At 36.4% G+C, this 24022-nt stretch overlaps 2 protein-coding genes, 1 long non-coding RNA gene, 2 other non-coding genes and 1 pseudogene across 5 annotated transcripts; 1 reads left to right on the plus strand and 5 right to left on the minus strand.

Annotated features, from left to right (window-relative positions):
• Positions 1 to 1333: 1333 nt before the first annotated feature.
• On the minus strand, positions 1334 to 12839 carry LOC120122669 (ras-related protein RABC1-like). Its single transcript, XM_039141791.1, has 7 exons — positions 12776 to 12839; positions 12323 to 12581; positions 11878 to 11946; positions 10527 to 10592; positions 9220 to 9341; positions 8358 to 8486; positions 1334 to 1565 (listed from the first exon to the last, which is right to left on the minus strand). The coding sequence occupies exons 2-7, from the start codon at positions 12456 to 12458 to the stop codon at positions 1458 to 1460; spliced, it is 630 nt and encodes a 209-aa protein (XP_038997722.1). The 5' UTR covers positions 12459 to 12581; positions 12776 to 12839; the 3' UTR covers positions 1334 to 1457.
• Positions 12840 to 13079: 240 nt separating this feature from the next.
• Positions 13080 to 14552, plus strand: LOC120122670. The gene is made up of 3 exons (XR_005516099.1): positions 13080 to 13155; positions 13347 to 13524; positions 13646 to 14552. It is a non-coding gene; the product is annotated as an uncharacterized LOC120122670 (long non-coding RNA).
• Positions 14553 to 16250: 1698 nt separating this feature from the next.
• LOC120122629 (urease accessory protein F-like) lies at positions 16251 to 17163 on the minus strand. The gene has a single exon (XM_039141754.1). The coding sequence runs from the start codon at positions 17024 to 17026 to the stop codon at positions 16301 to 16303; it is 726 nt and encodes a 241-aa protein (XP_038997685.1). The 5' UTR covers positions 17027 to 17163; the 3' UTR covers positions 16251 to 16300.
• Positions 17164 to 19047: 1884 nt separating this feature from the next.
• Positions 19048 to 19197, minus strand: LOC120122820 (annotated as a pseudogene).
• Positions 19198 to 19797: 600 nt separating this feature from the next.
• LOC120122817 lies at positions 19798 to 19953 on the minus strand. The gene has a single exon (XR_005516116.1). It is a non-coding gene; the product is annotated as a U1 spliceosomal RNA (small nuclear RNA).
• A 2920-nt stretch (positions 19954 to 22873) lies between these two features.
• On the minus strand, positions 22874 to 23043 carry LOC120122819. The gene has a single exon (XR_005516118.1). It is a non-coding gene; the product is annotated as a U1 spliceosomal RNA (small nuclear RNA).
• Positions 23044 to 24022: the final 979 nt, after the last annotated feature.

A 24022-nucleotide genomic window follows, 5' to 3' on the forward strand; every position in this document is an offset into this window, starting at 1 on the left:
AAGTTTTTTGGATAAAATTATTTTGAATTTTAGATATTTTTATAAAAACACATAATTATTAAAAATATTTTGTTTTTTTCAATAAAAATATTTTTATATATTTTTATCATAATTGAAGTTGATATGTATTTTGTTATAAAATTGATTTTTTTTATTAGAACATTAAAAAAATTAAATACCATCTAAATTAATTTTTTAACTTATAACATCATAGCTAAAATGATTATTTATTTTTTAAAAAATATTTTTTATAATAATAATTCAAAAATACTTCTCAAAATTACTTTTCAAAATTATATTTTCACGACACTTTCAAAAAAACAGTACTAAACAAATAAATAGCAGGCTTGACAAATATTTTAAATGTATGATGTCAAAGTTAATCTCTAACGTTTGACAAAATAGTTATTTTTGACATATCTTTTTAAAGGACAATGCTCTTAATATTTCATTTTAAGGAATCCAATAAGATGAAATCATTAATTGACTAACAATTAACGTTTATTGTTTATGTGAAAATTTCTATGTCCATAACAATGATGTGATATACATTACGTGTTCATAATAGTGATGTGATATATATCACATCATCACCTTAAACGCATGACACGTCACATAATCATTCGAACAAGTGATGTGTATCACATCATTGCTTTGAACACATGTCTTCATTGCTTTGAACACATGTCTTGTTACTTCCAACAACAAATGTTGATTTATAGTCAACTAACAATTTCTATTCAACTATGAATAATTTACTTCAAAATAAAACTTTAAATATTCTAAAAAATACGAGCTAAAATATTCTAAAAAATACGAGCTAAAATATTCTTCAATTAGACGTTAGAGACAATTTTTTTTACATTATGCCTATCTTTTAAAATCTCTTTCACCCCACTTGAGGCTTTCAAACAACCACTACCACTACCTACCAAATTCGTCGCCAGCCACAACAACACGTGTCGGGCCAGTCGCCACTGGGAGAAGGATCTTTGAAGCTGAAGGTGTGATTGCTCTTTCCTCTGACGCTTTTGCCACCGTCCTCCGCCAGACCTTTTATTCCGCCACCTGCATGGGACTGTACGACATCCTCAAAACAGAAACGGACGAGACGAAAACCATATTTCTCGCACAAAATCGCCACCAGACGTTAAACAAGTGCGTGGAATTTTTTTTAAAGAAAAAGAAAAACCAAATGCTTACAAAGTAAATGAGTTATTTTTCGTAGTTGAATGACCAAACTAGAAAATCACCAATAATCGAGTAACCATGTAATCCTTAATTGGTTCAATCCAAAATGGTCATAAAATATGGAATCCTACACGATACGACTTTGAGAAACAATGCTATACGCCCACTACATGGAGATAAAGTTTCATATGTAAATGCATAATCAAACAGTAAATAATTGTCAGAATTGGGAGAGAACCACCGTGCTCGGGTTAGAGATTTCACTATCAGCAACAACCGCTCGCAGCTTCATCAGATTGTGGCAGCTTCTGTTTGAAGATGTTCTTTTTCACACCTTTGGAGCCCTCCGCCAAAAGGCTCGGAGTTTCTAGAATCTGCATTAAAAATGCCATAATCACCAGTCCTTAGCTAAGGAAACCTTTTCAAATACATAAGAGCAATCAAAAAGAGCTCAAACAAACAAAAAATGCCCGCTTAAACTGCTCCTGTTTCCATTATAATATTGAATCGACTGCTATAACATCCATTACGTTTAGTTACGATAAACACGATTGATTGAGAACACATTCATAACTGCAATTTAAATCCCAATTTTTTTTTTTTTTTTGATAAAATAAGGCTTCATTAAAAATCCCCTTCTTATCCTACATGTTACAAACATAACATGAAGGACATTAGAAGGAGGAAAAGAGTGCCTCTAACTTTTATTAATTAGAACAATAATACACCTCCACACCTCAACAGCTAACAACTTCTTACAAAACAGAAAACCATAAATCTGAAAACAAAACACACCCTGAAACTCCTAAATAGGAACTACCAAGGCATAACACCTTAACCATTACACAAAACGTAAGTTCAGCCTATACCAGCTAGCTAATTCATCCGCTTCCCAATTTGCTGCTCTCGAGATGAGCCTTGTGATGATACCCTTCCTCTCCACAGTAGAAGCTATATCCCTTACCAAGGAATGAAACAAAGTAGTACTAAGGTTCGGATTATTAATCCATTTCAGAGCATTAGAAGAATCCGATTCCAAAATGATCCTCTGATTTGAAAAGAAATCAGCTTCAACTTCCTCAATAAGAATCAACCCTCTCTTGATCGCCAAAAGCTCTGCGAGTAAGGGAGGACCTCCCCCTACCTTCTCTGAAAAAGACCCAAGCACCATCTCGCTGCCATCTCTAGTCAAGCCACCTATTCCACCCTTATCCCAACCTTTGACCATTGCACCATCAACATTAACTTTTAAGAACCCTATCGGAGAACTCCACCTAGAAGAAGGAAGATGCCTCTTATTCAGATTGACATGTTGATCAGCTAGTTTTAAATCCCCCATCAAGGAATCAAAATGAAAATAAACATCCATAACTGATGTTTCAAACCAAGAAACAGTTCTGAAACGTGAAATGAAGAACAACAGCGCTGAATCAACCTTCCCATTCTGGAAAATCACCTCATTCCTACATTTCCAAACAGACCACAACACTGCTCTTGAAATAAACTTCCATATATTGGATCACGGCACTAAGTCATCCCAGGCAATTAGGAAGTCCATCACCGAACCAGGAACCACAAAGAAAACATTCCAAAACTTTAAAAACTTAGCCCACAAAACCCATACCACTTCACAGTGAAGAAACAAATGAGAGACCGACTCATTGTACTTCCTGCACAAAGGGCAGACAGAGTCTTCAACCCCAGAAACTCCTCTCTTCAGCAATTCCTCTTTCACCGCTACTTTATGATGAGCAAGTTGCCAAACAAAGGATTCCACACGTGGTGGAGCTACTCCTTTCCAAACATACCGTTCCTAATTACTTTCTAATTGATCAATACCCTCTCTATCAAAATAGGTCTTCATGCATGATTTTGCTGTAAAACAACCCTCTCCATTTCCCAACCAAATCCAACAATCTTCCTCTACTAGAGACAAAGAAGAGCTATTCAACAGAGAGATAATTTGCAGCCACTATTCAACCTCCCAATCCACCAAATTCCTTCTCATTTGAATATCCCAAACCCAACCCGAATCATTGTGCAATCTGAATTCTGCTACCTTACCCTTTGTTATTCGAAAGAGCAAATAACCTTGGAAACCTATCTTTTAGAGGAGCCGAACCCAACCAAACATCATGTCAAAACTGAACAGTTTCTCCATTCCCAGCCCTAACACACAAATTTCTCCTAAAACAGTCCCCAAATGCATCACTTGAAAAGAAGTTCTTAACAACTCCTCTCCAAATCCAAGAACTACGAGCTGTCCAAGTATTCCGGATCATCAAAGAATTAGGATCCATATTGTAAACACAACACACAACTGATTTCCACCAAGAATTTTTCTCTGCAGCAAATTTCCACACCCATTTCCCCATAAGAGCCCTGTTTAATAGCAGCATATTCAGAATCCCTAAACCCCCCAACTTCTTTGGCTTACACACCAAATCCCACTTGATCAAATGAATGTTCTTTTTATCTGATGATCCTCCCCATAGAAACGATGCCATGATAGAGTTTAGTTTGTTGAGAACACTAATAGGGATCCGAAAAATAGAAAGATAGTGGATTGGAATAGAGCACAACACCGATTTGACCAAGACAGCCCTTCCAGCCAGAGATAAAGACTTGACCTTCCAACCAGCCAAATTATTATAAAATTTTTGTACAACCGATTCCCACAGGGAAAAAGAATTCCTCTTGGCCCCCAATGGAAGACCTAAGTACTCCGAAGGAAAAACTCCCCTAATGCACCCTATTTCCTTTGCCCATGAAACTAGTTCTTCCTCCCCCACATTAATTCCAAAAATTCTGCTCTTAGACAGATTCAACTTCAAACCCACCATCAGTTCATAAATTAAAAGTACCCTTCTAATATTCACCAAATCATGAATAGAAGCCTTACTAAAAATTATTAAATCATCCGCAAATTGCAAATGAGATAACATGAAAGAACGTTCATTAGAGCCTAATTCAAAACCCGAAAACAACCCCTTATTCACTGCTTTTACCAACATTAAATGTAGCAATTCCCCTCCCAAATTGAACAACAAAGGGGATAACGAGCAGCCCTGCCTTAGCCCTCTAGTAATGTGAATTTTCTCCGTAGGTGTGCCATTTACCAAAACTGAAATGGAAGTTGTTTAAACACACTTGTACATCCAAGAACTCCATCTAGCTCCAAACCCCATTTTACTCATTATTTTCAGCAAGATCCTCTACTCAACCGTATCAAAAGCTCTTTTGAAATCCACCTTAAAAACAACTCCCTTCAATTCTTTTTTCCTCCAACAATCAATGCCTTCATTTTCTATAAACGAGCAATCTAAAATGTGCCTCCCTGGTATAAAAGCGAACTGTGAAGGACTAATAACTTCATTAATGCATAAGCTTAACCTTCTAACTAGAACTTTTGAGAGAATTTTGTAAAAACCCCCAACTAGACTAATAGGCCTAAAGTCTTCAAGCCCCTCCGGATTGTCCCTCTTGGGAATAAGAGAGAGGAAAGAATGATTGGTTTCCATGTCCCATTCTTTTCCCTCATAAAAATCTTTATAAAAACAACAGCAAAATTTCCTTTAGACTTGACCAAAACTTCTTAAAAAAACCTAAATTCAGTCCATCCGGGCCAGGTGCTTTATTACAATCCGAATTAGCGATTACACCCCAAATTTCCTCTTCAGAAAAAGGCTTCTCGAGTGCCATACTCTGCTGATTCGATAGCTGTAAAAAATCCAAGTCCATCTCCTCAACTTCCAATGTATTTTCCTGATTAAACAACCCCTTGAAAAATGCACCATCGAAGCTTTAATTAATTTTGGATCTGAGATGTCTTCATTATCTACTTTGATGGATTTGATTCCATTTCTCCTTCCTCTACCTCTTGCACACTGGTGGAAAAATCTAGTGTTCTTATCCCCATTCAAACTCCACTTCAATCTTGACTTTTGAAGCCAAATCAATTCATCTTTTTTATACAAGTCCCACAACTCTTTCTTTGCTTCCACTAGGTTCTTCATAGACACCATGGAGAGACCTTGTTGCAGATTAAGTTCCATCTCCTGAATTTCTTTCTCCAACCTATTTATTCTCCCGGGGATCTAAAGATAACCCTTCCCAGACCAATTCTTCACTGCATCCTGCACTCCTTTTAGTACATTGGAGATTGGTTGTCTATTCTCCACATTACAAAGCTTGACCAGTTCTCCCTCCATCATCCTACAAAATCCATCTTCTTCCAAGACATAATTAAACAATTTGAACGGTTTAGGGCCCCAATTCCAGCCCCTATTTTCCAGCAAGATGATGTTATGATCTGAAACAGACCTTTCAAGGAGTCTTTGAGTTATCATAGGGTACAATGATAAAAATCTTTGATCCACTAGGAATCGATCAAGCCTCTCATAAGTTGGGATATCCCTATTGTTACACCATGTAAATCGACCTCTAACCAAAGGCAAATCCAGTAAATTAGCTTTGCTCATAAAATCTTTGAAAGCAAACATTGTAACTAAGTTCACTGCACCTCCCATCTTTTCATCCTGTGACATTACAACATTGAAGTCTCCTCCGAGACACACTGGACAATCTATATTCTCTAAGAATGATAACAGCTCCCCGAAAAACGTCTCCTTTTCTGAATCGACACTCGGACCGTACACATTTATGAACCAACAGGATCCTTGTAACCCATCAATAATACCCTTAACTGCTACAAACCTCCTATGAATGATTTCCTCTATAATCTTACACTCTTTTTCATTCCATAAAGTAATCAGACCTCCAGCAGAACCTACAGCTGCTGAAACTGCCGAAGCTGTCAACAAATTACCACCCATTTTCCTCACTACCAGCGGAGTCAACACTTCCATTTTCGATTCCTGAATGAATAAAATTACAGGCTTTCTCTCCTTAACAACCCTCCTTACAGCTCTAGCCTTAATCCTCCTACCCAAACCTCTAACATTCCAAGACAGTAAATTCCAACTAGTCATCTATATCCAGTCATAACCTTGAAATCCATCACCCCTTAATTCCCCCCATGCGCTCCTCTCCCCTTAACCAATGAATTTGCTTTGTTCATAAAAGCTTTCCCCCCCCTCTAAATGAAATCCCTAACAATTTACTTACATTCCAGCTCTCCAATGCCTCTGCCCCATCCCCCTCCTCATTTCTATATTCATATTCCGAACTTGTACCTAAACAGCTCCTAGTTCCCCTCAACCTAGATATTGAATAAACATGTTTATATTTGCCCCTTCCCATTCTACTCCCAGGTACAATCCCCAAATTTCTATGAGAAGACAAGGAAACAGACCCCACTTGCACTGGAGTTTGACAATGTACAACATTATTTTCTGCTGTTTCAAAACAACATCCCTTGCTTAATCTTTCCTCCTCTTGATCCAACCCACTCCTCAAATGTAAATCCGGGCCCCTAATAAGCCCATTTCCGCAGTCAATTTTTTCATGCTCTATGGGAACACCTCCCAGACTTTTCCCATTTTCTCTCCCTTCATTAACTTCTTCTAACTTTTCCTGCTGTATGGAGTCATCCCCTACTTCTGTCACATTTTTGCACAAAACAAAAGTATCTTCCATACCTATGTTTAAATTCAAACCTCCCTCGGTAGTTGTGTTTTTGCCTTGTTGAGAACTTCTAATCCAACACTCAATCCTATTCTGGGGTTCTGACAACTCTTGTACTCCCACCTGCTCTTCTTGCCTGTTCTGCACATCTTCCTTGCTCCACTTCAAAGAGCTTTCCTCCCATGGTTCCTCTGCAACTTCTTCTACCTCCATATCTGTTAATTCCGAGAAAAAATCCTTAGCACCATCAACTTTAATTTTGATCATGAATTTTCTCCCATACGTAGTGATGATGATCTGTTTTGGAATGTCATATGGACTCTCAACCCTTAGTAACAACTGCGCCACTCTGCAATCCACTCTATGTGCAGTTTGATCTTGGATTTTTACTACCTTGCCCCATCTGGATGCTAAGCTAGAAAAGAATGGGACCGACCAACAATTTAATGGGACACCAATCATTGAAATCGCACAATAAGCTAATGGAATGCCCCCCTCCTCTACCACTGGTTCCAATATTTCAAACCAGAACATCAGGGCTTCCCATTTTTCTTCCATTGCAATCCTTCTCTCTTCAACCGACTGAAACACTACCAGACACGCATTCTTCGCATATCCCCACCTCATCACCTTAACTTTGAAGCCCTCATTTCGTAAGGCTTTCTGCACAAATTCTACTTCAAAAATATCTTTGCAAATGCCAGTAAGTGAAGATTTCAACCATAATCTCTCTTCCATCGGGATAAAGACTTCCAAAGATTTCTTCTCTTCCTTAGTATTCCTTTGACTGCTTATTTGATGACCCTCTGGAACTTTTTTCACCCCAACCACCGTGTCTCTATAAGTCCTTCCATCAAGGAACTTGCTCATTCGTTCCATTTTCTCTTTCCCTTGTGCTGGAGAAGTCAATCTTCTGCCCTTCAACTCTCTTATTTCGACCTTTTTGAAGCCCTCCTCACTAGCCCCTTCACGATTCTTCGTCTCAGATAACTTGTCATATTTAGCTACTGATACAGAAATTATCTTCTCGGCAATCCTGACATTATTCATCTTCTCCACCGCATTGTACAGATCCTTCTTGCTTGCAAAATGGACAAAAGCAAACGTACAATCCTTGTATTTCGGTCTGTTGTTAATAAAAGGAATAAACACCCTAATAACTTTTCCATGATAACTAAAATGTTCCCCTAAAGTTCTTCTGCTCACTCTCCTACTAAGATTATCAACGAATGCAGACCAAGAACCCCCTCCAAGAACCTCTCCATCTTTGCCATCAGAATATCTGCTCTCTCGTTCTCTCGCTCTCACCATTTTTTCAGATTGTGTATTCTGAACTCTGGCAGCTGAACTTTCTGACTGGTGAGAAATATTGGTAGCTGGTGTTTTTGTTTATCAGTGATAATTTTTGCTGATTTATGTATTTTGTTCTTATTTAGGAATGAACTGTTTCTGCCTGTAGTGGCTTGCTTTTTTAAATCCCAGTTTAAAATATCTTTGACATCGTTTCACTAAAATTTATTTCTTGAACTAGGCATTGTGGACGACTGCATAAATACCAGAACAGCGGTTAATTTCAGTACCTTCATAACAAGTTCGTCGAAGCACTGCTGTACGTTAACGCGTGTTTTAGCACTACATTCAATGAAAAGACAACCGCATTCTCTAGCAAAGTTTATTCCCTCTTTCTTTGTTACAACCCTCTCACTTTCCTGAAAAAACATTGATAAAGGTATATAAGGAAAATTCTCAACCAAGGAAAGATATATTTGAAAAAACCAATTCCAATGGCTCAAATTCATGATACCAAATTACTAAGAAACTGAAATAATTTTAAGTAATTATACAGAACAGATTCGATGTTAATGAAAATATGAATACCAAATAAAACCCTGAAACAGATCTACAAATACTAAAAATAACAATTGAAATCATAAAAGTAGACAAAATAAAACAAATCTCCAAGTAAGATGTTCTTGTAATGCATCATACAGAATAAAATGACAATATTATTAGATAGTGTCTTTCAGATGAATAATATGGTGTCATCATTGCTATTTGATGTAATTATGTGGCGTGCATACAAATCTGAACATGGAAGTAAACTGGTGTCAGAAGAGACAAACATGTAATTAGGTTATCAGACGTAATTGCCATCAATGTATGTCATTGATAAAGTGTAATAGCACAAACAATTCCCATTCCTCACCAAGCCTCAAATATGTAACAAAACTGCTTAATTTGATTTTCCATAGGTGTCATAGAGAAAAACAACTGTATGTTATAAGAGACAATGATCAACACTATTAAGGACTGGGGGGGGGGGACATCTAAATAGGGGGAGAAGAAGGCAAAATGTTAAAAGGAACGCTCATTTTGAACCAAGACCTAAGCGTCATACAGTCAAAAGTGGAAACTAGAGTTCAAAGATCTCAATTAAGTTACCTTATCAACTTTGTTTCCAACAAGCATCTTGATGCAGTCTTGATTTGTCGAGTAGAGTTCAACTTCCTTGGCCCAGATTTCAGAAAGATTAGTAAATGTCTCCCTCCGTGTTACATCATAAACTGTTAAAATCAGAGAAAATCTCAAATTGTGATTCTCCAAACAAGTTAAGAGCAGAAATACATAATAAGTCTTAAAATTGATCAGAATGATAATAACTAAATATCACATTACCGCACACTTAAAGTGCTTAGAATTGAAAAGCATCTAATCTTTAACCCAGGCCAGGGCAATATGTAAACATAGTAGCTACAGCTAAAAAAAAAGCAAAGACTACAAGAGGGAAAAGAAAGTGCATTTTAAGCTGAAATAAACATGATTTTAACCATGACACAGGAGCTACTACTATGCTATTTTCTTATTTCAGTTTTATCTTTTATTTAATAGGCATAAGGAGTTAATGGCTACTATTACAAATTATCTTACCAAAAGGTAGTCTTGATGATGAATCTGATAATGGAGGATGAAAAACCCTTTAATGATGCAAGGCCAAAAAACCGTGCAATACAAAGTGAATTGGAGCAGTTGGTGCGTGCCCTTAAATTAAATCAGTTGTAGATTTTCATGGTAAGATGCATGTGAAAGGGCGCAAGGATAGCATGCTACACCCTATTTATGATGTGTATGCTATTGTTGGGTGGGGGGGGAGGAGTGAAGAATTTGATGTGTTTCAGGGAGAGTCTTTGGTTGTTCATAACTTCAGGGAGATTCTTAGGTTGTTCATATTCTTAGGTTGTTCATAGAGTGATGACAGCCACAGCCTCATATGAAGGGGAGGATTGGAGGCGAACTGGTAAAAAATTGTCTATCTCGAGGGACACAAGGTTGGGTGATGACTCTAAAAAGGCATAAAAAAGGAGCTATTAAATAGATTACAAAAGCTTTTTTAATTTACTTCAAAATCTAGAGGTTCATGTAACCTACATATTTCAAGAGGTCCTACTTCCATTGTACTTGTTTTCAATCTTAGTTCTATGGTTTGTTGCTTTCTTTCATTCTAAACCACGCCTATCCACTTAACATTTTTTTTGGGGGGGGGGGGGGGGAAGATTAGGATAGAAGAGACACACACATATACACAAAGAGACATTAGAGGCAAAACAATGCTGATTTCACTTCCACAAATTTACAAAAAGATAATCTACTCAAATGAGAAACTATAGTAATTTACCAAAAGAAAAGAGAATGAAGGGCAAAGGTTTTGTATGAGGAGCAGTTTTACAATTAGAAACAGGGATAATAATTACCCATAATGACCCCTTGTGCGCCTCTGTAGTAAGAGCTTGTCAATGTTCTGAATCTTTCCTGCCCAGCTGCATGCATATTCAGAATAGATTAGTCAGACTGAACCGGGGGGAATTTCCTCCCTACATGAAGTCATGAGCAACAAAAATAGCCACTTTCCATCATGCAAAACTGATTTGCATCATAACAAATAATCAGATCAATAAGGATTCTTATAGCAATAAGACCAATCATTAAAGGCCCAATAGATTAATCTAAATAGCAAGTCTAACCAAATTAAATGATGCACAAGATGACACAATAATTACCACATAATTTGCGTCATTTCCACAAAGGACCTGCATGCATCTCAATTTACTGATTTTAAAGGTAAAAAAATGTCCAAACCATTGCAATGACATTTTTGAAGTAACCATAAAGATCGGATTCAGTAATGCAATTTTCTATCCCAAAGCACAAGATTAAGTTGGCTCTTAAAATTTCATCACGGCCATGCCAAATATGAGAGCATATATTGCCTTTCTGCCTTTTCATTTTCACTTTGAAAAAGCTACAAAAGCATATCAAATGTACAGGCAAGTTAAAATGAGTTCCACCAATGGAAAAATCTCTATTTGAAGGCATTGCAAAGTATGGAAAATTAATATATTGATGTGGTAGCATACCCGATTCCCATATGTTCCAGTTCTTTTATTCTTTTCCTATTTTTTTCTTTTAATGACTAAGAAAAAATAATAATAAAGAATGAATAGCAGCCAGCTACCTCAACTCCGAGTGGTGTTCCCCCTACCAGAATTCATCTATGATTCTTTAATATCAGTACAATAGGAAATAGCAAAAGCATTACTCAAACATAGCTTGAGTATACTAAAACACTCTTGAGGCTACTCTCAAGTTAATATTTTGTTAATATGCTGCTTGTCAGAAATAAGTGACCATTTAGCAACACCTGTACACCCCCCCCCCCCCAAAAAAAAAATTTTTTTCCTAAAAAGTCCATTGCACTCATAAAATATAGGTGAGAAGAAACTTAGTGGTTTGAGAAATAAGAACAAAGGTCTCCCTTCAAGAGAAGCTCAACAAAAACTTGATAAAATTACAGGTGATAGGTTAACAGGGAAACAAAGCAAAGTTACCCAAACATCACCATATATGATGTCACTGTGATACGCCAACTTTTTACCAGGATTTAACTTATCAAAGATAAGAAAAGTCAAATAATATATACAGATTCAAGTTATATAGAACAAAAGTAGAGAATGCAGCAATCACTGAAAACCCACTTCCATCATATATGAATCTTAAAATCCAAGAGAAAACAGACATAATACATTAGTGAACTTTAGGTATAACCTGTATCCCAAATTGCAAGCTTCAGCTTTTTATCGCCAGCATTTACATATTTCACTTTAAAATCAACACCTACACAAGAAAATAAGTAGATTCTAAATCAGGGCATAAAGATGTAAGCAGATTAGTGAATCTTATAATCATGTGAATGCATTGAAGGCTTACAGAAATCCAACGGGACGGTTTTGATTGATAAAACTAGAAAATTACGAGTCACAAAAACATCCATACAAAAGTAAAATCATATCTTTTCTTTTATAAAAAAAGAAAGTTATTTTTTCAACTTTCTTCAAAATTATTTTTGCTAATCCACCTTTTAATCTGAAAATGAAAAGAAAAGGAAGCCTATACAACTTAATGTTCCACGGATCAAGACACTGCCATTATAGGTTATAAGACATAAAAATGGAAATATATTTGACGAGTGCAGTTAAAAATGAATACTGACCAATAGTGGGAGAGAGATCCTCAAAGAAATCGGAAGTGAAACTTAAAAGAAGACTACTCTTTCCAACTCCTGAATCTCCTATCATCAGCAACTTGAACAAGTAATCGAATTCCGGTTGACTCGACGAAGACTCCATTTGCTAATTAATTTACCAAATAAACTATCATCAAAATAATTCTTCCAAATAACGCCAAATTTTTACGATCGGATCTCCCAAATCCAGCCCTCTCTCTTTTTCACCTCGTCAACGAATCTAAATCTGAAAACCAACATGACATCAAATCATGAATATAGATTTGGATTCCAACTAGATAAAAGCTTAATCTAACATAATCCTATATTTTATCACCAAAAAAATGAGAAAAAAATTCTTACAGGTTTAGATCATTATCATCAAACATATTTATAGATTTTATTGCATATATCAAAATTAAAGATAATCTGAGAGATTACCTTTCAAGAGGAAAAAAAGTGAAGAGAAGATAATATTATGGAAGAGAGGGTGACCCAGATTTTGAAGGATTAATAAAAAGAAGGGTAAAGTATATATATAGTTCCCTAAACTTTTGGGTATCTTTTATTTTGATCACCTAATTTTTAAAACTTGCAATATAATCATTGAATTTTTAGTTTGTTTTCAAAATGGTCCCTGCCTTATCTTCGTGGATTTTTTTCTGACGTGGCACGTTAATTCCGTTAAAACAACACCCCTCCCCCAGGTCGTCTTCTTCTTCTTCTTCTTCTTGCACAGTGGCTATGAAAACCTCGCAACTGTCATCTTCCTCCGTTCGATCCGCTCCAGTTTCTTCACACTTACAGAGATACTAATATTGGTACTTTTCTTCTCTCTCTCAATTAGTGAAAGTATCAACATAATTGAGTTGCTTGTTAGTATATTTTAGGAGTTAATTGAAGCAACTAGGGTTCTGATATATAAATGAAATAAACTTTAGATGTGTTGTACTGGACGTTGAGATCATGTTGTGCTTTATCACTTTCCCTTAATCAATATTCAACGGTGTAGGGTTTGTTGGTGATTCCCTAAACAGAAACATGTATGTGTCTTTGTTTTGCACTCTGAGACGTGTCTCCGGTGATGTGAAGAAATGGCTTCCTGCGGGAGCTGATCGTGGCTTTACTTTTCTCGAATTTAATCTTACCATTGCATATCATCGAACTAATCTTTTGGCACGCTATGGTAGGTAAGCTGTTTCAAGCATTTCTTACCATAGTTAGTAAGGTATTTTGCTTTGTGTTACCGGAGCTTGGACTACTTTATTTTTGTTGCCTTTAATGCAGTTCGCTCTTCCTTGTCTAATGCAGGTGGTCAGCTAATAGTAATGGTGGTAAGTTGGAAGCTCTTGGATATAAACATCGTTAAAAGTCTAGTTGAGCATGCGTAAAGTGAACACACGTTCATAACCAAAATCCACACAAGTTTTTATCAGTTTCACTACATCTATTTTAGCAGCAGCACATACAATGGATAAACATTGCTTTCTAAGTCTTCCAACAATAGGTTGTGCCCGCAAACCAAGGCCTCTTGGCTGAATTCACATGGTAACAAGCTTTAGCCTTTAGGTGAAATACCCCAGTCTCTATTGAGTTTCCTAGTTACAGCCTTTGGTTCAAAATGCAGCTCTTTGCGGAGCTCCATTGGAGAAATGTAAAAGCATTGAGAGTAACCCGACAAAACCTGGATCCAATAGTGCATTAGCGTCGTTGGTAATGCCAGGTCGAAACCCAACTGTTATAGCTTTATCCCCAAGCTCATTTCCGGTGACTGAAAACCCCAACAAAACTCCAAACTCTCGACATCAGCATAATACAGCCAAAATAAGCCTACTGGCTTTAATAGCCATTATTTTAGGCGATGTTTTGGTTCTCGCTTTGGTTTCCTCCTTGCTTTACTGTTACTGATCTGATCTTTAACACAGGGCACTGGTTTTCACCTTGTGTCTGAAAGTACACAAAATTTTATTGATTGTAAGTTAAGAGAACCAAACATATTAAATAGGGGGTTAATCTATGGCCATGGTCCATCCCAGCTTGTCCTCGATTAGACCAGTTTGAATCCCTGTTAGTTTTGCAAACAATCTCTGAGCCGAGGAGGAGGAGGAGGAGGAGCTAAGGGTGTTGTTTTATCAGAGTTAACGTGTCACCTCAGCAAAAATTGACTGGTAACCTCAGCAAAAAAGAAAAACACAAAAAAGAAAGACCAACTTAAAACTTGCAAAGGTGAATTACAAATTTAATAATTAAATTTTATTATTATGACATGTCACATTTTATTAATATTGTTTTATGATAATATCACACGTGATTTTAATAAAAATAAATTACATTTTTATAATATGATGTAAATATAAAGTAGTATTTGTTCAAAGATAATTTTCAGTCGTTTAACATTTAACACTTGTATCTCTGGTATTTCTGGTGCTCTAACCTAGAACTTCAAGAAATAACAACTCCTTTAAAATAGATTTAAAGATCTTAAATTATACCTTTAAAATTTACACCCATAACCTAAATCCCAAATTATAATACCACCGCACTTTCATTATCGACAGTCTCACCCTTCACCCGACGATGATGGCTCATCGACAACCTTACCTATAGAATAATACCATACAATGTATTATTTTATCGGTGTTCTAGAGGACTCGAACCGACGCTTTGTCTAGGGCAAAAGCTTATTCTGCAAAGAGAGCATTGGCAAATATTATTATAAAAAATCGTTTAAATTAAAATTTATTAGTATCATAACATTATAGATATTTATAATTAAATTTAGATAAAACTCAAACAACTTAACTTAATTTGAGAAAATTTAAATAAAATTTAAGTTATAAAATAAGTCTTGTCAACTTGACTAACTCAAAAAAAAATTACTCTACTCAACTCGATTAAATACTCAATTCTATTATAGGATGACTAATAATTAACATATGTTGTTGACGTGATTTTTTTGCATATAAGTAATTATTAATATGTTAGACGCATTATCATCACCTTGAATAATGTGTCACATTTCATATTATCATTTTGGGTAACATAGTCAGGGACATATCTATTAGATACATGGGAGTGGTTGTGGCCTGGCCTCCCAACTTTACAATTTTTTTATATTTAATATATATATAAAGTTTAAATATTTATGAGATAATTATAGATTGCCTCCTTACTTCTAGAAGAAGTTATACTTTATCCCTCTTGAATTAAGATCTTGGACATGTGTATAGTACATTTTACATTATTACTTTGAATGATATGATATATGTCACATCCAGGGATGGATCAATGGAGGAGTGAGCAGGAACAGTCGTCCCCTAAAAATTTTAAATTACCATTTATTTTATATTTTTTTCTATGTATTTTCTATTATAAATTTGTTTTTATCTATTGAAATTTTATAAATTTATTTACTCTTAAAATTTTAGAAATTTACCCTTAATTTAGAATCTTGAGTCGTTCTTAATTATATTATCGTTTTAGATGACATGATATATATAACATTATTATTTTAGATGATATGTCATGAATAGCATGGAGATTATAGAAAAAGATATAAGGTTGACAAAACTTGTGGATTGCAAATGTTCGCGGCAGCCAAACCAGAAAAGTAGCAGTACTACCAGTGCTAGCGAGAGCTTACTAAAATTGCAGGTTTTTATTAGGCCTTGATATGCTATTTCGAGCTCCCAAAGTTCTTTAAATTTAATGGTAAATGTTATTCTTATTGTTTGTTGGTCAAGTCGATTCCCATTTTTGTTGGTCAGTTGTAGATCCACATACTATTCCATATAAGGCTGCTCAATGTGGACAAATATCCCACAATTGCATATTGTGCTTGGTGTACCCTGGGATTGTCAATTGATGCTAAAAGCAAGTTCTCGTGAACATTGATAATGGTGGAGTTGATTAATCTGTCACTTTTATTTCACAGAAACTCAGAATTTTACACCCAAAGGTACAATGTTAAGAACAGAACAACCTGGAAAACAAGTAGCTATGGCATCCCTGGATAGTATCAAGCAGAGGAGCGGTTTGGCAAGCATCCTCTACCGGACGGTCCATCCATTTCTTGAACAGATCTTCAGCAAGAGGAGCAATCCGATGCTGCAGCATAGGTCCAACCAAATTCAACCTCGTCGCAGCTGAAATGACATCTCTCATATTCATAAACATGTAAGCTCTTTGACTGGTTCCACTATCCATCCCTAGAAGTCCACAGATGAGCCCAAAGATCGGAGCATGGTGGAAAGAAACAACCCCGGGAGAAGCAATGGAAACATCCCTCATGGATTTAAGTGAAGGGACTTCAGTAAAAACAGAGACGGCCACTCGCATGAGAGAAGATCCTTGCGAAACCGATGCTTTTCGACCCACTTCATTGGTTAAAGTCGCATCGAGGATCCTGTCAAGCTCCTGCCAGTTCTCTAAACTAGGGTTTGTAGTTGTGGAGTAAACGAATGGGAGGAACAAACTACCGGTGTTCTCCAACAAATGAATGATGAACGTTTTGAGATCATCAGGGCTGGAGACTAAACGTGACTGAATTGCTGCCTCGAGACCAAAGGAATGAGCAAACCCACCTGTAGGAAGAATAGAATCTAGGAGTTGCCATTGGCTCCACTGCAAAATAGAGTCTATGGGTACATCTCGCTTCCTTTTCTTCTCTGTTTCAAAAAAATCTTGTTCCATCTCAAACACAGCAGGTAGCAATGAATCTTCTCCCCCTTTGGGACTTTCGGGATCCTTTTTCGTGGAGAAAAGGGCCTGGCTGGTGAAGATGTGTGAGGCTGGCAATGGGATGTCATTCTTGAATGTTAGTGTAATAATCAAAGGGTATGGTACAAGGAAGCAATAGAACTCAAGCAAGGAAACCAATTTTACTGGTCAAAGTATATGAACCAATCTATTAACACGACAATCTTAAAGCATAAAACCTTACCGTTAGAAGACAATAATACGCATTTCTACATATGCCATTGGATTCAACCTTTAAAATCCATAACCATCCTGTGTACTTTAGAGGCCAATAGGATATAAGGCTCCGGTAAGAGATAGACCGAGGGAACAGTTGTCCCACTGAAAGTTTCAAATTATCATATATTTTAAATAGTTTTTTTATATTTTCTAACGATAATCCATTTTTGCCCTCTCTTAAAATTTTCTAAATTCACCATAAAATAAAAATTTGCATACATCCCTAGGTCAAGTGCCCAAAGATTATCACATTTTTCACCTTATGCTTTTAAATCATAAAAAAATGCAAGTCATTATAGCTAGAGCTAGAGGTGTAAATGAATAGATCCTGTTCGTGAACCATTCCCAAAATGAATACGTTTGCAAACTATAAATAAACGAACACAAAACCTTCAAAAATAAATAAACGAACATGAACCGAAATATTAACAACTTTAAAAATAAACAAACAAATACTAAATGAGAACTAAATTAAAAGTTCCCACTTCATAGCCACGGAATGAGAAACCCCTAAACAGCAAAAAACCCTTTTTACAATATCATCATACCGCAAAAATCAAACTATCCAAATATATTTAAAGCCCTAAACCCCAAATCCAGAAAAGAGAACTAAATTAAAGCGAAGAGCAGCAAACTATAATTCGAATGAAAGGAACCCTATAAATTACCTAGACAAATTAGAGCCGCCGGAGAAAAATTTGAACAAGATCCTGAGAGTGAAGGAGAGATGTTAGAGCATTATGTAATATGAATTATTTGCGCGTGTTTTCTCTTCTTCTGCCCTCGGATACGCCGGGAAAAAGTTTTGTCTGAACATCAATTTAGAGCTTGTGCAATATTTCTGTTGATACAGTCCCTTCTACTATCATATTGTGTAGGAATAAAATTGCGGTAAACTATGTGAATAGTCCCTTTTGTTTAGGGTATAACTGATTTTGATCACTAATTTAAAATATAAGGTAAATGATCCCTCACATTATCGGTTCGTTCGATTTGAATTTATTTGCTATTAATTTCCGTTAATCCCCTTTTGTTCAAGTCTCTAACATGGTTGAATGACTAAAATTGAAATTGAAATTGAATGAATCAATAAAATTAAGGACTATTTCTCCTTAATTTTTAAATTGATGACCAAAATCAACCGAAATCATAAGAAACTATTTGCATAGTTTATCATTAAAATTGTTTGTCTCTTGATACTGCCTCATTTTGTGTTTGCCAGTCATATTTTGAAACGTCAATTAGCTTTAGATTAACATTTCTTACAGGGTAAACTATATGGGTGGTCTTTATGTTTTCAGTCTGTATGATTTCGATCATCAATTTAAAAAAAGAATGATTTTGGTACCTTACGTATCGATATGTTTTTCTCTTCTTCTCCTTCAGCGTAGTGGTGTATCAGCAGAAACAAAGCTTCGATGAACCGAGTGTTGTCACTTGTGAATGCCAAATATGTATTACTTTGCCAGTAACATTACTTGCTGACAAGTAAATTGTGGGCAATGAGAAAGATTTCTTAGCATCAAAATGTTCAATTTTCTCTCAGACAAGCAGAGCACTAAAGTGAAATAATTCAGAGCACCAAAGATGTCTTAGTCCCTTGAATAATACTGGGTCTGTAATGGAAATAATTTTCAATATGATCCGGGTGTAACGGGAGCTAGATCTTTAGAGGTTGAATCAACAAACATTGCTATTACCACTTTGGCTTATCTTCTGTTTCAATAAACTTCAACTCCACAGTCACTAGTTAGCGAGAATTAACTGCCACGAATAAAGACCTCTCCCACTTGAGGAGGCTTTAGGCTGGTGCACCTTCAAAGTGCAATGAAAGCCACCAGCCTAGGACCCCCCAGATCACCCCTCGACCCTGTCCAGGTAAATATGCTTTAAGGTTCTCCCATGCTTATTCTTTATATGTCTAGCTAACCTCTTCTTTACTGTCTTCTCGATGTGGGTCTCGAGTTGTAAACAGAGAATCAATCGAGCTCTCGAAGATGTGCAAAAGAAAAAGCTCGACACTATATTTAGCTATTTGCCCATACTAAAAAGTCCTAGTGGAAAAAGATTTTGGCTCCAAACTCTAACCATTGATCATTAGTCTTCAAATATACACTACTAAATGATAAAGGACGATGCAACAGATAAATTTCTTATCGCTTTTGTAGTGTTGAAGCAACAAAAAAATTAGGCCACTTGTAGCTGTTGGTCACAAAGCCTAACCTCCATATCTAGTGATTGTATAAGAAATTATAAAAATATATATGAAAAATTAATAAATTTCCCTTGGTAGATGCTACCAAAATGTGAAGGATTTGCCAAATGAAGGAAACCTTTAATAACACTGCCCCCACCAGGCTCCTAAAACAAATCATCTTGGGCTCAATGTAAGTTGAGTTAAAAAATCCAGGAATATTGGAACATTAATGCACAACACAAGTAAAACTTAGTTATTAGACAACAGATACTTTTAACTATAATTGAGGAATGGGCCGCGCGAACGCAGGCCCCCGCTGCCAGAAATAATGACCTAGGCTCTCCCACTTGAGGAGACCTTAGGCAGGTGCACCTTCTAAGTGCAGTGAAAGCCACCAGCCTAGGCCATGAGTCTTGCTGATCACCCATCGACCCCGTTCAAGGTTCTCCCATGCTTATTCTATATTCGTTTGGCTATCCTCTCCTCTTTACTGTCTTTCTCGATGTGGGTTTAGAGCTCTCAAAGTTGTGCTTAATTCTATTATTATTCATGTGCACCCAAGTTTTAGGATTACCATTTTCATCAGTAATTTGTCTAATAAAACCTGAACTTATTGCTCAAGTTGAATAGTGAATGTTGGTAAGTTTTTCTATTTTAAGCATTTCCTCATATTTTACTCACAACTGTTTCTTTTCTTTGTTCTTTGTTTTTTTTTTGCTGCAGACTCTCTGAATTATCACATTCTATTTTACTCAGCTTCCAGGACCAAACTATCATTTCCGAGAGGTATAGTATTGAAATTTTATGTGAGCTTGCCCTTAAGTTTTTTGTTTACATTTTAAATTTTAAAATCATTTGGTAAATAGCTCAGTTTCCTTTGGCAGGGTTCAAAGCTTGCCAGGTTGCCTAAACGACATAGTGATTTAGAAGCCCACTTAATGAATAGTATGTATTCTTTTGTTTTGTTAAAAATTTCAATTTATTGACTTCAAAGATTTAGATGCATCTTTATCATGAATATTTTGGCTCGTTTGTTCCACTAATTTGCAGTTCCTCGTGGTGGTTGTGGTGACTTGATTTATTCATCACACATGATCCTCTGAATTCTTCAATCTTCTTCATTCTTAAGTCTTTTTCTTATTTCTCTCTTGTTCACGGCTGAGTCTGTGACTAATTGGTAATCAGAGCCGGTTCGACATCCATTTTAGCAAACTGGGAAGACAAAAGAAAACACAATTAATGGCAGAAAGTACAAGCATTGCTACCATTCAAAGGCAGATAGAAGAAATGGAAAGTAAAATGGAGCAACAACAAAAGATCATGGAGGATAAGATAAATAATATAGGGTCTAAATTTGAATAAAATCAATCTACAATTGAGAGATTACTGAAGTTGCTAAATGGCAAAGCATAAGAGCAGGAACAACCAAAGGAAGAAGGTAACTCCTCCTCCCTTACCTAGCAAAGAAAGCTTCCTACACAGGTGACTATTATTGATTAGCATTAGAGATACTCTTACAGTCCAACCGAACCAGGAATAATGGCACCTAAACCTACCCTAAAACCTTTTCAAAAAACAAACTGCCCACCAAAGCAACAAACTAAAATAGAGGATGAGATATTTGAGATCAGTGTCAAGGAAGAAAACCTACGTATGGAGGTAGTACCTTTAATACATTTCAGAACAATTCAAGAGTCTATACCTTGAGACCAAAAATTGAATTGCAAGTTTTTGAGGGCAATAACCACAGAGGTTGGATAAAGAAAATGTCAAAAGTACTTTTCACTTTTCTCCATTCCTGGGGAGCAAAAGCTAAAAATGGCAGTTATGTATCTTATAGGGAAACCAGAGATATGATTTGATGGATACATTATGCAAAAGCATAAGGCTAATCGGAAGGAATTTGCTGCGGATTTGTCATAGGTTTTGTGACAAAACCTATATTGACATCATTGAGGAGTTTAACAAGTTGGTTCAAAACAACGTTAGTGGAGGAGCACCAGGAAAGATGGGAGTTGAAACCCTGTATGCTACATCACGATCCCTACTTGAAAGAATTTTACTTTGTATCAATTTTTGTTAGTGGCTTTAAGGAGGATATAAGGAATGGGGTTAAGGTACATCAACCTTAATCCTTGACTGCAACTTATTGGAAAGCCAAACTGAATGAGATCTCCTTAGAGTTAGAAGCCAGAAAATACATGGCATCACCCAGAACTTATGTGTTCTCTAATCAAAACTAACAGTACAAAACATATACTTCAAACTTACCTCCTATAACAATAACTTAGACTCAGAACACTACCAAGCAGTCTTTATTGGATTACAAGACGGCCAACAAACTATGTTTCAAATGTGGAGATAAGTTTGACCCGGGATATCAATGCAAATTCAGACAGCTGAATCTGATGGAAGAGAAGGAAGAACAAGAAGGAATGGATGCGGTGATAGTGGACATGGATAAGGGTGAAAACAATGGAATGGGGCCTGTAGTGGAGGAAGGGTTGGAAATCTCCATCAATGCACTAACTGGAATTGTAGGTCATAGTACCCTAAAAATCTTGGGTTTGACTAAGGGAAAACCCCTTAGTATCCTGATGGAGAGTGGAAGCACCCACATCTTTTTGACAGTTGGGTGGGCCGAAGGAGTAAAGATTGTCTCCAACAAACCATAAGCCATAACAGTAGCAAATGGAGAGAAATTGTATGGCACTGCTACAAGGAAACAACTGAATTGGAAGATACAAGGCTACCAATTTGAATATAACTTTAGAGTGCTAAACATGGGAGGAGTGACATGGTTTTGGGAGTGTATTGGATGAGAAAATACAGTCCAATCAAAATGGACTTCAATCAAATGACTCTGAATGAAGAAAATAAAATTCTTTGTATATGCATTTCTATTTTGTTTTTAGAATCTTGACTTGTATAAAAAAATTTGGAAAATAAATTGAAATTGAAATTTATATATTTTCGGGTGAGTGGTAGCTTATCATGTTTGATGTAATTATCTTGTTAGCTACTAGTAACTTGAGTATTTGAGAAATTCAGCCAGAACTGTATTTTAGGGCTGTGGAAATAGAACTTCCACCATTGGCGCTAGTTTCTACTAGATTTTTTGTTGTCACATTTCATGATCAGGAGTTGAATGTAGTCTCATTATATGTCGAATTTGAGAGGATGAGATTGAGAGTACAGTGGATGGAGAGCCATTTGTTGCCAGTGATGAATGTGCTTTCCCTTTCTGCCGAGCCTGCTATGAGTACGAGAGAAGAGATGGAAACCAAGCATGCCCTCAGTGCAAAATCAGATACAAACAAATAAAAAATGAGATTCTTACTGCAATTTAAGGTCTACATTGTTAGGTAATGACTTAGTAGGTGCCCTAATTTGTGACTAATAGCCTTGGCTATTGGCCTTACTAATTACCCGCTTGAGGAGACCTTAGGCGGGTGCACCTTCCAAGTGCAATGAAAGCCACCAGCCTAGGCCATGGGCCTGACTGATTACCCATTGACCCCGTCCAGGTAAGTACGTTTCAAAGGTCTTCCATGCTTATTCTTTATACGTATAGTTAACTTATCCTCTTTACTGTCTTCTCGATGTAGGTTCGAGCTCTCAAAGTTGTGCAAATTGATGATATTGATTGTCTAATTGCAACTGTATAAAGCACTCTGCTTGGTTGGTAGCTATTTTCAAAGTCTCTTGATTGTAGCTTGACATAGTTGTTTCATAGTATGGAGTACACTCTTGAAATTTCAAACTTGAAAAGGAATGAATGAATTGGCCTTTGGTTGATGCTTGTGCCGTCCACATAGGTGAATGCATGCCTTCCATTGGCCTTTGAATTCCTTCACCCTTGAATGCTCCAATTGTCGTTCATTCATAGGATAATATGAGGGAGGGCACCAGCAGCACTAATTTAAAGCTCCAAAAATTCTGTTTTTTCGTGCATGAACTACAAAGCTGGCTACTTCAATTTCATGTAATAATAGTTCATGTTGCTTTTATAGTGTGAACACACGCAAGCATGTCATAAGTAAACATCTCAATTCATACGTCTATAGCCAAGGAAGCACGTCAATTCATACGTCTAAAACAAAGCAAGCAGTTCAAGCAAAGCCAAGCACCTTTCCGAAGCCAAGCAAACACCTTCTAGCGTCTAAGCTAATTAGGTTGCAATGTAACAAGCCAATGTAGTAACATATTAAAATAACAATGTGGATTAAAATAATTAATTGAACCTCGAAGCATATGATCACAACATGTATGATAGTGGAGGCTTTTCATTTAGATTGAAGTAGACTTTCATAATTTGATCTTGCTTCGAACGTCTCGGATTAAACTTGGATGAGCTTCTTAAAGCTTCTCGAATGTAAGCAACTTGTCTCGATCAAACAATCTCATAAAAGTTATCGAAAACCTTACAAGGATAGTAATTGTGCTCGCATCACTTATGGTAATTATTAAAGCTTATTGGAGCCAAATGAGTTCATATTACATCAATTTCATGC

The sequence above is a fragment of the Hibiscus syriacus genome, unplaced genomic scaffold (genome assembly GCF_006381635.1).
Source record: "Hibiscus syriacus cultivar Baekdansim isolate YM2019G1 unplaced genomic scaffold, ASM638163v2 tig00110387_pilon, whole genome shotgun sequence".
NCBI lineage: Eukaryota > Viridiplantae > Streptophyta > Magnoliopsida > Malvales > Malvaceae > Hibiscus > Hibiscus syriacus.

Bases quoted from the DNA above. Each gene is read 5' to 3' on its own strand.
- LOC120122629 (XM_039141754.1), bottom strand. From the start codon at position 17,026: ATGGAACAAGATTTTTTTGAAACAGAGAAGAAAAGGAAGCGAGATGTA.
- LOC120122669 (XM_039141791.1), bottom strand. From the start codon at position 12,458: ATGGAGTCTTCGTCGAGTCAACCGGAATTCGATTACTTGTTCAAGTTG. The intron at 8,487-9,219 runs GTAACTTAATTG...ATGTTTTTTCAG, and splicing joins TTGGAAACAAAGTTGATAAG to GAAAGTGAGAGGGTTGTAAC. The intron at 1,566-8,357 runs GTACTGAAATTA...TTTTTAATGCAG, and splicing joins TCGACGAACTTGTTATGAAG to ATTCTAGAAACTCCGAGCCT.